The sequence below is a fragment of the Protomyctophum parallelum genome (genome assembly GCF_964188405.1).
Source record: "Protomyctophum parallelum genome assembly, chromosome: 15".
NCBI classification, from domain to species: Eukaryota; Metazoa; Chordata; class Actinopteri; order Myctophiformes; family Myctophidae; genus Protomyctophum; species Protomyctophum parallelum.
The window spans coordinates 49,169,729-49,184,495 of NC_139710.1; the positions used below are offsets into that span (position 1 = coordinate 49,169,729).

Sequence of the window (14,767 nt, forward strand, 5' to 3'; positions counted from 1 at the left end):
AAACTCGTCTACTCTACCTCCGCAGGTTAAAACAAGCACTTTAATAATGTGCAGCTACCATTTCATTTGGAGAGAGGTGTGGAGAGAGGTAACTATTGCTCAACGTAAGCTATCACTTTTATCAACACACTGTGTCGCATTTACAACAGGTTCCACTTGGCTGAGGTACAGTACAGGCTTCTAAATTATTATTATTCTAAGGTAAATGTGAGGTCGGGGACAAGACAATGTTTTCTATTATTTTTTGAGAGGAGTAATTAGTTTGCCAAATCTTAGGCCAACTACTAAACTTTTTTCTTTTTTTTTATAAAAGCACTGTACACACATTGTGTGCGCACGCACACACACACACACACACACACACACACACACACACACACACACACAAACCAACATAAGCACAACATTCGCTGAAATACACATAAGCACAACTCTCTCTCTCTCACGCACACACACACACACACACACACTCTGTCTCTGGTGTGTCAAATCATACTAGTTTTTAATTCCATCGGTCAGTGATCTGATGTGGTGAAGATGAAATAGACTGTAAGGCACATGGCAGTCATATGATATTGTATCCTGTGTTTAATCTCAGATTTCCAAATGTTGTGTTGTCTTTTTTTGTTTATTTTTTTTTACAATCCTAACAGTGACTCCTGTACAACAACATAAATACTGTGCTGGGAAAAAAACAAGATTTTCCAAAAATTATGCTTATTTTTTTGTATCTCTCTTTTCTTTTCCCCTAGTCTCTTTCTGTAAACATTGAAAAAATGCAAATCAAGTCTCCGCAGTTCTGGACAAAACAACAACATCAAAATAACAACAACTGTTCCGTCTGTGAGGTTTGTTGGCCGCCTCACTCGGCAAATAGTCTGTAATGAGCAAAACGAAATGCTATTTTCTTCTTTTCCCTCCTTCCTTCCTTCCTTCCTTCCTTCCTTTTTAGGTTATTTTCCTGTTCCGTGTAAACGTCTTCGTGGGTCAAGGATTGTTCTACCTTACATCCAAGGCGAGACAGAGCGGGGAGGATCGGCGTGGCGAGGAGAGCAGAGGCCAGTGAGGGTGCTCGTTAAAAAGGGGGGGGGGGGGGGGGGACACGGAGAGGCATGGCGAGACAGAAGGGACGACGGGAGGGGTGCATGTGTTTGGTCCGACGTACTAGCAGTCCGACAGGCATTAGTCCGACACCCTACCCAAAACCCTAACCTCACAGGGAAGCCACGGCTGAGTTTTAACCGGCCGTGCCTGTCGGGAGCCACGGGTGCGTCTTAACCTGCCACGCATGTGTCTTAACCTGCCACGCATGTGTCTTAACCGGCAACGCATGTCGGGAGCCACTGGTGCGTCTTAACCTGCCACGCATGTGTCTTAACCTGCCACGCATGTGTCTTAACCGGCAACGCATGTCGGGAGCCACTGGTGCGTCTTAACCTGGCCACGCATGTGTCTTAACCTGGCCACGCATGTGTCTTAACCGGCAACGCATGTCGGGAGCCACGGGTGGGTGAGTCTTAACCAGCCACACATGTGTCGGACTGTTGCATGGCCGACCGTTAATACGTCGGACCAACTCCCTAGCGGAGGAGGAAGCCTCCATCAGAAGAGGCTGGTGAGGGTCGTTTGCGAGGGGCTCCTGCACTCGTGCACGTCCATGATGCCCCCGCCGGGCACGGAGCTGAGCACGGAGGTGACCGTGGGCATGGTGGGGTTGGTCAGGTCCGTCAGGGTGGTGGGCGTGCAGCTGGACGGGCTCATGGAGCCGTTGGAGATCTCCGAGACGGGCCCCGACGGCGTGCCACACGGCAGCGTGGAGCCGTCCGACGCGCCCTTGTCCACGCCGCCCGTGTTCTCCTGGCGCAGCAGGTTCCGCCGAAACTTGGCCCTGGCGTTCTGGAACCACACCTGGAGAGGTTTGCAGCAGCAGCAGCAGCCCACGGCAAGCAAGGTGAAGAATATATATATATGGGAAAAACAAGACGTTAAACGTTATGACAGTTTTTAGTGAGGGAGTGGTAATGATAGAGCTGTATATGTGGCGCGGAGGGGGGGCGAGGAGACGCGCTTCATCTGGAATAACAGGCATGTAAAATAAAATAATAAAACCAGAATGCATCAAAGCAAAATGATTGCTTTGTTTTCTGCAAGCGATAATTAAAGCAGCAGGATTGGTTGTTCTTTTTTTTCTTCTCCCTCTTTTACAGATATTTTGATTCAGAAACCTTTTTGTCGTTCTTTTCTCCTCCTTTTAAACAATCCCCTGGATAATATGCTGTCATCTTTGTGGAGCTCAAACGCTCTGCGTTCTGCTCTCACTCTTCCCATGAGCTGTATTATTGCCATCATTTTCTTTTAAAATCTTTCAGTCATCACAATAATATGTTATCCACTGAAACAGAAAATCCTTGATCTGTTTGATTTCAGCACTGTCCTTGTAATCATTGCATTCCATTAAAATAACCAGACTGCAAAACAATATCTACCAATAACAGACATTTCAATAGTATACTGCACTGGGTTTGAATACTACTTGTGTATGTATGTATGTATATTAGCGTATATAATTTAGATTTTGTTTTCTCAAAGCAAGCGAAACAATTTTCACAATTCCACTCTTTTGGAATAAAAATGTATAGAAAAGACTTTAGGTATGCCTATATATATACATAAGATAATTACATCCTATAGAAATGATATCATTTGCACCCCGAGCCTATAATGAAATCCCCTCGCCGTCTCTCCCACACAGGCAGATATTCATCACATTCTTCCAACAATAACATTTACAGACACTTTAGAAGAGTGAATAAGTTGTCACAACCCGGATTATCTTGTTTCCTTTGTCAACGCGCTGATGTGTACTAATTACTTACCATCAAGTGCTGTACAAATGAAGCTATAATTATTATATATTTCCCCCTCGATACATAGTGTAAAGTCCTCAGTAAGTGTAACAAGGAGAGTAAGGGTAATTTCTTTCAAACTTTCTCATTGATCCCATTCTAACCGTGAAAGCATTCTGTCATTTTTTGCGTTGGCTATTCACAATTAGTAGATCTACAAGCTCGCAGTGCGTCTCTTTGTGCCACGCTGCGAGCTTGTACATCTGCTATTTTTACATTTTAAATTGTCTGAGAACTGCTGATTTAGAAGTACAATATAGTGTTTTATTGTGTATAGTTCGGGTATACAACCTTTCACTTACCAGTGGTGGAAAGTACAATTTTGAGGTATTTGTACTTTACTTGAGTAGTTCCAATTTACTTTCTTGTACAGAGGCAAATACTACTTTTACATCAATTCAAATAATTTGAAAAGCATATCTTGTAGATCGGCTATTTTCAAAATATTTCTTATACATTTGAAAACTTGAAATTAAGACATTCTGCACTTTCCACTTTTGGTACTTTAAGTACATTTTGATGCCAATACTTTTGTACTTTTTAATTCCGGACTTTTGCTTGTATAGTAGTATGAGTAGGAGTAGTATATTATTGATACTTTGTATTGATACTGGCCGGTCTCAATGGGTTCACGTGCAGTAGTGCTGTACGATTAATCGGAAAAAAAGATCGCAATCTAGATTTAGACACATATGCGATCTCATTTCTACGAAGAGTAGAGACATGTATTGAAGAGTTAAGACATGTATTGTTTTGTAATATGACAACCATCTGTGCTGGCTTTTTTCTGGTTGGAGGACTATGAGAAGCTGGAGTTTTGTTTTGGGAGGGGTATTTTTGCTTTGGCAGACTTTTTATGCAAATCGTGGGAAATGAGGCAGAATGTTTTGTTTGTGTAAAAATGTTTCTTTTACACAATGCAATATTGAAGCAATGTTATGGTGTGTCCTGTAAGTCCATGTGGGCTGGGCGCCTTTGGTGCATGACACAGAAATAAAGAATCTATCTATCTATCTATCTATCTACATGTGCGGAAGAATCGTGCAGCACTATTTGGCTGTCCAATTCATTTGAGTTACTCTTGTGTTTTTGCTCCTAGAGAGAGACTTCATAAAATAGGTTTCAAGTCAAGCACTTTGATGTCGTCTTGTTTAACCCATTTTGGTGTTGGCATCATGTTATGCTTTAGCTATTGAAAAATAGCAGATCTACAAGCTCGTATCGCGCCACCGAGTGGCGCGATACGAGCTTGTAGGTCTGCTATTTTTGTAGAAATCGAAGAACGACTGACATTTTTAGAATCTGATCTCAGGTCAGAATGGGGTAATCAGACCAGTGTGTGTGTCCAGTGGAAACCTCGTATGAATCTGATCTCAGGTCAGAATGGGTTAAAGCCACAGTAGATGGCTCCAGGTGCCACATTTTGAATGTAGTATTATGTCCAGCAACTATACAGGAGAATCATAATCTCAATTCTTGTGGTATAGGAAAAATCGAGATTCACTTCATTTGAGCGAGAACGTAATATCAGTGTATAGCCTATATATGCTGTATACAAGAAGGGTTTTTACAGTCACCTGTAAGACGCGCTTGGTGAGGCCGGTCTTCTGTGCGAGCTGCTTGAGGTCCTTGGCGTCGGGGTTGTGGTTGATGGCGAAGTAGGACTTCATGGTCCTGAGCTGGTGGTGCTTGAAGGACGTCCGCATGCGTTTGGTCTTCTGGCTGGAGCTGTACTGAGACTCCCTGTCCAACGAGTCACCGTCGTTCTCATTGCAGCTGAGCGCTTTGGGGGGGAGGGGGGGGGGAGGGGAGGGGAGGGGAGGGGAGGGGGGGGGGAACACACACATTTGAAATGTTTATTTATATGTCCACATAATCAGAAGTATAGATAGGAATACCTTGTACAATAAATGACATAAACACTGCCAGTGCAGTCAGACAGACAATAGGAGAACAGCCAGTTATACAAAGTGCATAGATGGCAAAACATTGTTACATATACAATACAGTTGACATATCAATTAAAACAGCGCGCGTGCACGCAGACACACACACACACACGCACATAAAGCATGTCTATAGATAGACAAACACGTGTGTGTGTGTGTGTGTGTGTGTGTGTGTGTGTGTGTGTGTGTGTGTGTGTGTGTGTGTGTGTGTGTGTGTGTGTGTGTGTGTGTGTGTGTGTGTGTGTGTGTGTGTGTGTGTGTGTGTGTGTATACATTCCTTAGTCAGAACTAATAATTTCTTTGACTTAAATATTCCAAATACACATTTTACAATAAGTACTGATGTGTATACGTAGCCTATATTTTTAAAAAGAAAATGGGAGGGGTGAGGGGGGGGGGGGGGGGGCATTGAAGACTCCATGTCACCAACAATTAATTTTACTAAAATGATACATTTACTTGTTTGGGTCATTTACAAAATGTCATTTCAACGGGAGCCATGAATCACAAATGATTCGCCTTTTAAACAATGCAAGTGAATCTGACATGACTACAGAGTAAACAACGAACTCAATAAGTATTTATTGTATTTATTCATATATATATATATATATATATATATATATGATTTTATTGTATTCGTACGTTATACAAATCGTAGACTATATGTCGCCTATAATTGGTATGTGTTTGTTTAAATGTAACGTGAGACAGTCTGAGTGCTAAGCCTCAGAAATAAATGTGACACATTATTTCCCGGATACTGTTTTCTTGGCACACGTGAAAGTGTTGCTGCGTGCATAACAGTCCGTCTTCCGTATTAAACGCCGCAAATATGATAAAAATAAATAAAAAAAGGATTAGTCATTGAAAATCGTCAGAATAACACTTCACTTAATTAGCCCACAAACGCCAGACATGGCAAATGTCTGTTTTTGGCAAAAGCATATGGGCAACAATTTCATGAAGTGAATGATGTGGATTGTTTTGTTTTTAAATAGTTGTCTTTGCTCATCAGTCCAAATCTACGAAACATTAAATGGAAACTAAATGGAAAACTAAGCTATGACGACTAAAACTAAAGACTAAATATATTGGCAATTTCTTCAACAAATAAAAACTACACTAAAATGTTAGGAAGGGACTAGTGGACAAGAGATCCAGTATAAGTACAAGACACAAGTCATTTTACACTTGCTTGCATGCTCAAAATAGCAGATTTACAAGCTCACAGCGCATTGTGAGCTTGTAGATCTGCTATTTTCAACAAGTGTAAAATCAGCCATCAAGCCAGGCCTGCATGCCAAAATACATTTTAGTCGACTGTAGATATAGTCGACTAAAATCTTATGATATTTAGTCAACTAAAACTATAGACTATAACACTGAATTATTCCAGGTGACTAAAATGTGACTAAAACTAAATGAAAACTATATTCAAGGGACTGAAACGAAAATCAAAAACATTTGCTGTCAAAATCAACACTGCTTGAAACGGTAACAAGAAGACTCGCCCCGTTTCTGTTTTCCTCCCAGAATTTCCCCCAGTGAGGGGTGGGAGAGGCTGGACAGCAGACGGCTGGACTTTGAGTTTCTCTAACTGTAAACTTTCATGACAGCATTATAAATATTAATATAATTTATGAAAAGCTACTACAGTGAAGTCTGTTCACAGAAAGTTGTTGTAGGATAATGTGGGGATTATCTGACGAGGTACCATTTGAGGGGGCAAAACCTTACATATACTAAATAATACTAAATTGTTTATAGGGTCAATATAAGTAAAATAATATAGCCTTTCCACAGGAGTATCTTTTTATATTTTTCCAAAAAGAATACAAACAGCCAATAGCATATTACAAAGTTATCCCCCTCACTGGGGAAAATTCCGGGAGGAAAAACGGGCAAGCACCGGGGTGAGTCTTCTGGTATTCGAACGTTTCCACGTGTCAACAGAAGAGGGCAGCACCTTCCAGACACTCTCCCCCCCCTCCCTCCCTCCCTCTCCCCCCTCCCCCCCTCCCTCCCTCCCTCCCTCTCCCGCCTCCCTCTCCCCCCCTCCCTCTCCCTCACTCCCTCTCCCCCCTCCCTCCCTCCCTCCCTCCCTCCCCCTCCCTCCCTCCACCCCCAACTGTCAGGTGAGTTGTGCATGTAAAGCCTAGTATAGGCTTATTACTACAGTACACTATTCAATATTTATTATGTCTCATCTTAATTTATAACTATGTCTAAAGAAGACAAAATTGTTAGAGATTTTTTGCCAAAAACGAAGTGAGAAACGAAAGATAATTATAAAAGAAAAAGAAAGTAAAAAAACAAAACAAAAAAAAGTTTCTATATATAATCCATCTGTTGCCTGTATGTCTGTGTATTGTTTATAATAGTTATGGCATATTGGGTCAGATTGTTTATTTTCATCTCAATCCTGCAGCATGCATGCATGCTTCTAAAGTAGCCTACATAATTAGAATTTAAATGTCAAAACTCATTTTTACTGGCGTGTGTGTCACTAGGTTACTGCCCCTGTCAAACACACACGCACGCACGCGAGCGCACACACACACACACGCGCACAAACACACACACACACACACACACACACACACACACATTTCTTCCTTCAGTGAATAACTCATCAAGTCCCATTGATCTCCCTTTGTATACTACACCCAATTTGGCCCCGGCCCCGGCCGATGCAAGGCCCCCTGACTGTCTGAATGTGCTACAGACACAAGGCCCCCTGACTGTCTGAATGTGCACAGACACAAGGCCCCCTGACTGTCTGAATGTGCACCACAGACACAAGGCCTCCTGACTGTCTGAATGTGCTACAGACACAAGGCCCCCTGACTGTCTGAATGTGCTACAGACACAAGGCCCCCTGACTGTCTGAATGTGCACCACAGACACAAGGCCCCCTGACTGTCTGAATGTGCTACAGACACAAGGCCCCCTGACTGTCTGAATGTGCTACAGACACAAGGCCCCCTGACTGTCTGAATGTGCTACAGACACAAGGCCCCCTGACTGTCTGAATGTGCTACAGACACAAGGCCCCCTGACTGTCTGAATGTGCTACAGACACAAGGCCCCCTGACTGTCTGAATGTGCACCACAGACACAAGGCCCCCTGACTGTCTGAATGTGCTACAGACACAAGGCCCCCTGACTGTCTGAATGTGCGCAGACAGGGCAAGGCCCCCTGACTGTCTGAATGTGCTACAGACACAAGGCCCCCTGACTGTCTGAATGTGCTACAGACACAAGGCCCCCTGACTGTCTGAATGTGCTACAGACACAAGGCCCCCTGACTGTCTGAATGTGCTACAGACACAAGGACCCCTGACTGTCTGAATGTGCTACAGACACAAGGCCCCCTGACTGTCTGAATGTGCTACAGACACAAGGCCCCCTGACTGTCTGAATGTGCTACAGACACAAGGCCCCCTGACTGTCTGAATGTGCTACAGACACAAGGCCCCCTGACTGTCTGAATGTGCTACAGACAGGCCCCCTGACTGTCTGAATGTGCTACAGACACAAGGCCCCCTGACTGTCTGAATGTGCTACAGACACAAGGCCCCCTGACTGTCTGAATGTGCTACAGACACAAGGCCCCCTGACTGTCTGAATGTGCTACAGACACAAGGCCTCCTGACTGTCTGAATGTGCTACAGACACAAGGCCCCCTGACTGTCTGAATGTGCTACAGACACAAGGCCCCCTGACTGTCTGAATGTGCTACAGACACAAGGCCCCCTGACTGTCTGAATGTGCTACAGACACAAGGCCCCCTGACTGTCTGAATGTGCTACAGACACAAGGCCCCCTGACTGTCTGAATGTGCTACAGACACAAGGCCCCCTGACTGTCTGAATGTGCTACAGACACAAGGCCTCCTGACTGTCTGAATGTGCTACAGACACAAGGCCCCCTGACTGTCTGAATGTGCTACAGACACAAGGCCCCCTGACTGTCTGAATGTGCTACAGACACAAGGCCTCCTGACTGTCTGAATGTGCTACAGACACAAGGCCCCCTGACTGTCTGAATGTGCTACAGACACAAGGCCCCCTGACTGTCTGAATGTGCTACAGACACAAGGCCCCCTGACTGTCTGAATGTGCTACAGACACAAGGCCCCCTGACTGTCTGAATGTGCTACAGACACAAGGCCCCCTGACTGTCTGAATGTGCTACAGACACAAGGCCCCCTGACTGTCTGAATGTGCTACAGACACAAGGCCCCCTGACTGTCTGAATGTGCTACAGACACAAGGCCCCCTGACTGTCTGAATGTGCACCACAGACACAAGGCCCCTGACTGTCTGAATGTGCTACAGACACAAGGCCCCCTGACTGTCTGAATGTGCTACAGACACAAGGCCCCCTGACTGTCTGAATGTGCTACAGACACAAGGCCCCCTGACTGTCTGAATGTGCTACAGACACAAGGCCCCCTGACTGTCTGAATGTGCTACAGACACAAGGCCCCCTGACTGTCTGAATGTGCTACAGACACAAGGCCCCCTGACTGTCTGAATGTGCTACAGACACAAGGCCCCCTGACTGTCTGAATGTGCTACAGACACAAGGCCCCCTGACTGTCTGAATGTGCTACAGACACAAGGCCCCCTGACTGTCTGAATGTGCTACAGACACAAGGCCCCCTGACTGTCTGAATGTGCTACAGACACAAGGCCCCCTGACTGTCTGAATGTGCTACAGACACAAGGCCCCCTGACTGTCTGAATGTGCTACAGACACAAGGCCCCCTGACTGTCTGAATGTGCTACAGACACAAGGCCCCCTGACTGTCTGAATGTGCTACAGACACAAGGCCCCCTGACTGTCTGAATGTGCTACAGACACAAGGCCCCCTGACTGTCTGAATGTGCTACAGACACAAGGCCCCCTGACTGTCTGAATGTGCTACAGACACAAGGCCTCCTGACTGTCTGAATGTGCTACAGACACAAGGCCCCCTGACTGTCTGAATGTGCTACAGACACAAGGCCCCCTGACTGTCTGAATGTGCTACAGACACAAGGCCCCCTGACTGTCTGAATGTGCTACAGACACAAGGCCCCCTGACTGTCTGAATGTGGCCCCCTGACTGTCTGAATGTGCTCAGACAGGGCGAGCATGGGGGGGAAGGCAGGAGGACTATGAGGCCTGACAAGTGGAAAATGGCAAAAGCGAAAGCCGGAACTTCAAAAAACTTCCCCCCCCCCAAAGAGGCCATGGGTGAGGAAAGAAGAGAGAGATGGGGGGGGGGGAATGAGGGGGGGGGGGGGGGTCACCCTTCCAATCCTTGGTTTTAAAAAAAAATGCATGTTACAATAAGTGTTGAATATTAATAACTGCATGTGATCCCCATGTTTTTATAGGCATATGCGTTGTCGTATAATGTTCTGTTGTTGAAGAAAATAAGAAAATAAAGAAATAAACACTATATTGGATTACTTTTTAAATGTTTTTAGTATTGTTTCTGAGTGAAACGAATGCATGCCTATTGTTTAAAAAACAATTAAATTAAATTAAAACAAAACTATATGCTATGCTATAATGCCAAACAGGCTAATATGTTGGCTTATTTTTCAAATGCAAAACATTACAAATTAATTACACTTTCAATTTTCATATCCTAAAATCTGAAGAAAGTGCAGGTTTAGTGACGGTTGAGGAGGAGGGGGTTAAAATGATGAAAGGAATTTGTTTGGAAATAACTGGCCTAGATTTAATATTATTGCAGAAAACTTTTGGGGCCTAAATATAGCACCCTTTATTTAATGGACATTACAATCATATCCTGCGAAATTGCATGTTTTATTTCACATACATGCAGTTCTTGATACAACTAGCATGGACTATTATATCTTATTTTCACACCATGTGACACAAATCAATAGACATGAACGTGTTTTCGTGGTGAATTTTTGCCATTCTGCTTATTAATACTTGATTGATTGAAAATTGTACAGATGGGTATACTACAGTTAAAGGAAAGTTGCAGGGTCAATACAAAATCTGCCAAGAGGATAACACCATAAAAAGCACTTAAGGCTCCTCCATTTTCAATTCATCAGAACATGATTTTAAAGACACAACAACATGCATGAATAATTAATATGTCCGGGGCATTATTATAGGCGCCGTGCATGCATAGCCTATATACCTTAAAATGTTGTTATTATTGGGGTTAATTGTTCCCGTTTCTTACCTGCGTTATAGGCCGCTAGCTCCGCTCCGGGCCCCGGGCTTTTCCGCTTCCTGGGGCGGCCTTTCTGCACCGTGCCCACGCCGTTGAAGTAGGATAGTCCGAGCGTGTTGGCGGCGTTGCCGTGCAGTCCTTTGTGCGCGTGGTGCGGCGCGTTAACGTCCCCGTGCGCGTTGCTGTTGCTGTTAAAGTGCGCCGACTGGTATTCTCCCTGTATGAGCGTCTCAAAGTGCAGGCGGCAGTACACCAGGCTGTCCTTCATGCCAAAGTGGTCGCCGGTCGTGAGCATCTTGTTGCACGTCGTGCACGTGAAGCAGTTCAAGTGGTACACGAGGTCCCGCGCGCGCATCACCATCTCCGACGCCGAGATGCCGAGGTGGCAGCGCGCGCACCTCTGCACGGAAAATCTTCTGCGGGAAAACACAGACATCCTCATCAGTGGAGTGAACGTTAACGACAACACACACACACACACACACACACACACACACACACACACACACACACACACACACACACACACACACACACACACACACACACACACACACACAATATGTACACGTGTTGTTGTTATTTTCTGTGGTGTTTATTTTTTGTTTTTTGCAACGTGTTCAATGTTCTAATTATGTTTGGGGGTTATTCTGGGGCGCCTTAAGAAGAGTTTCAACTCTTTTCATGTCAAGGCATTTGAGCCACGGATTCACTATTTGATGACTTTTATAGCCTCGAGTCAGACCCACAACTTTGAATATTTTGTTATCGTTGGATATGATTTTGTCCACAAAAAGAGACAATTAAGGCAAACCTTGAACAAAATAATGATTTTATACATTCTCTAATTTGATGTATAGACTTCTTGTAAATTAACTAATGCAGGTGTTTAACAATAATGTAACTCTCGAGAGCCTATAATTAACATGCTATACGCTCTCAATAGTTAAAGATAAGGGTCCATTTGGTTATACCAACTCTTCATCATTTATAGCTGCAGGGGACCACCTGGAACCCTCCCCCTCCCCAAGGACCACTGGAGGTCCCCGGAACACTGGTTGAAATGCAAACCACTGGCCTGTGCGCACATGATTGTGCTTGGTTGATTTCATGTCATGACAACACAGATTTGGGGCGTCTGTAATTAAGGTGACAGATTTTGAGATGCGTGCGATTATTATTCGTCTCACTCTCATGATGCAGGCAGCATGGGGACCAGCAGAGAGCGAGAGCAATTCATAGGCCTATAATCTACTTTCTTTTCATTCGGTGCCCGCTGCCCTATTGTGTGCGTAAATACCGGGTTTGCATCCATCCATCCATCCCCTCCTCCTCGCACATATACACAAAGTATATATTCCCCCGGGGAGCAGACAGAACTATAGTTCACCAACCTGTAGTAGTCCTCCTTGCAGTAGATCGAGCCGTCCTTGCTGAAGCAGGTGAGCTCAGACTCCAGGTTGAGTTTACACTCGCAGCACTTGAGGCAGCGCATGTGCCACTGTTTGTCCACCGCCAGCAGGTAATAGCGGTCCGCTATCTTCCTGCCACAGCCCGCACACAGCGCCACCCTGTCGCTGTTCAGCGACAGGGGCATGCTCTGCATGGAACACATGATGCAATAATGTAGAATAATGAGAATATAATAATATATATATATATATATTTATTTTTGTAATTCATGTCCTCACTGTATTGCATTACTGCTTGTTTTTTAATGTCGTTGCCTTGCTTTTCTTTTATTCTCCATTGTTCTGTAAAGCACTTTGAGCTGCATTTCATGTCATGAAAGGTGCTATACAAATAAAGTTTTATTATTATTATTATTAATGATATGTGTGTGTGTGTGTGTGTGTGTGTGTGTGTGTGTGTGTGTGTGTGTGTGTGTGTGTGTGTGTGTGTATATCTTCCTATAGCTGCCACAGCCCGCACACACACATTTAGAGCCTCCCTGTCACTGTTCTCACATGGCCTGATGGAATAGGATAATGTGGGACAAAGGAAAAGATATTATAACTAAAATAAAAACCATGTCAAGTTGTTTCATTTTTCGGGCCAGCCAGCCATAATATATGAGTCACTTATTTATATCTGTCGCCATGCACGCCTCAATGGAGCATATTATATATATTGCTTGAGTGTTTTTGTTCTGCTAATAGGATATATATAGGCTTATACACGGGGAAATTACAAATAAGTGAAATGGGGGATTATTAGTAGGCCATTATTTAATGTATTTTTTTTTACAAAGGCTTAGAAAACAATAACATACACACACACACACACACACACACACACACACACACACACACACACACACACACACACACACACACACACACACACACACACACACACACACACACACACACACACACACACGTTTATTCCCCATGTATGCAACGTAATTAGAATAATTATGCTTGAAGCGCAGTAAAACAATATTTAAATTAAATATCCCACAAATGTATTTCAGACATTTTACCTTTATTTCCTATTTAAATACAAAGACTTATTTATCAAATGATCTTCGTAAATATAGGCTAATATTAAATATGAACAAATGAGGGAAAATATATAATAGTGTGACGTGTAAACCATGCTAAACTAAAACATAAATTATAATTCCCCTTGTTGCTGACCATGGAGTTGAAATGTTCACATTTGGAGTAATTCATTCTAGCTCAATAATCTTTTCAAAGGCTATTCAGGTTTATTTTCGCTCGATATTAACTAACAATAATTATGTTTGAATTTGCCTTTGCCTAAATTGCATTATAGTCCACAATACACACTATTAAATAACAAAGGTGCCATGCTACTTTTAAATAGTCTTATATAAATGCTATATATGACTGATTAGTGATTCCCTACATAAAAGAGGCAGCTGATACAATAATAATTAAACTATTATGTAGGCCTACATTAAAACCAATGTATCGCCATTCACAATAAATGTATAGGCTACTACTATAATAGTTGTAGGTTTGTTAGGCCAAAATAAGTTTGACCGGATCATTTGAATAGACCACAAATAGTCATTTTAAAATGAGCTTTTCCTATAGTTTATTCGCAGGCTCGCAGCTGAATGAAACGACCTGCACTAATAATATTATTATTAATAATAATAATAATAATAATAAGTGTCCACTCCTCCATACCGTGTCTGACTCCCCCATGTCGATGTTGGAGCTGATGGCCGCTGAGTCGCTCTTCCCTCGCCGGTCCATCTCCTCCACCACGCCGGGCCCGGGGAGGCCGTGGAACAGCATCGTTGCCGCGGACGGGAGGATATTATAACTGTTTTCTTCAGATCTGCAGCCCAGGATTTCCATGAGACGCAAAGAATCTACCGCAGCCAAAGGCAGGCAGCCCCCCGGAGCCCCCCGCACAGTGCACAGTGCACGGCGCAGTGGCACACAGAAATGTCTGTCTTATTATGTTCCTTCTCTCGGGTCGGTTGTAATGGTGTGACACAACTAAAGAATTCCAGATCAGATCAGGAAGAAGAAGAAGGGGAAAAAAAAAAAAAAAAGAAGATTGAGAGAAAATGGATGGACACGTGTTCTCAGTCCACACTATACGTGATCATCTGCCAATGGAAACCGTCATCCGAATCTCTGCAGCTCTCATTATTAATAAGATATGATTAATTAATAAATATAGGCTGAGGAGGGAGCGAGGTAGATTCACTCTCG

The 14,767-nt window shown here is 43.7% G+C and overlaps 1 protein-coding gene across 1 annotated transcript; it reads right to left on the reverse strand.

Moving 5' to 3' along the window:
- Window positions 1–436: 436 nt before the first annotated feature.
- On the reverse strand, window positions 437–14,482 carry lhx2b (LIM homeobox 2b). The gene is made up of 6 exons (XM_083783637.1): window positions 14,231–14,482; window positions 12,464–12,669; window positions 11,079–11,485; window positions 4,484–4,689; window positions 1,460–1,908; window positions 437–1,279 (listed from the first exon to the last, which is right to left on the reverse strand). The coding sequence occupies exons 1-5, from the start codon at window positions 14,402–14,404 to the stop codon at window positions 1,603–1,605; spliced, it is 1,299 nt and encodes a 432-aa protein (XP_083639763.1). The 5' UTR covers window positions 14,405–14,482; the 3' UTR covers window positions 437–1,279; window positions 1,460–1,602.
- Between the last annotated feature and the right edge of the window lie 285 nt (window positions 14,483–14,767).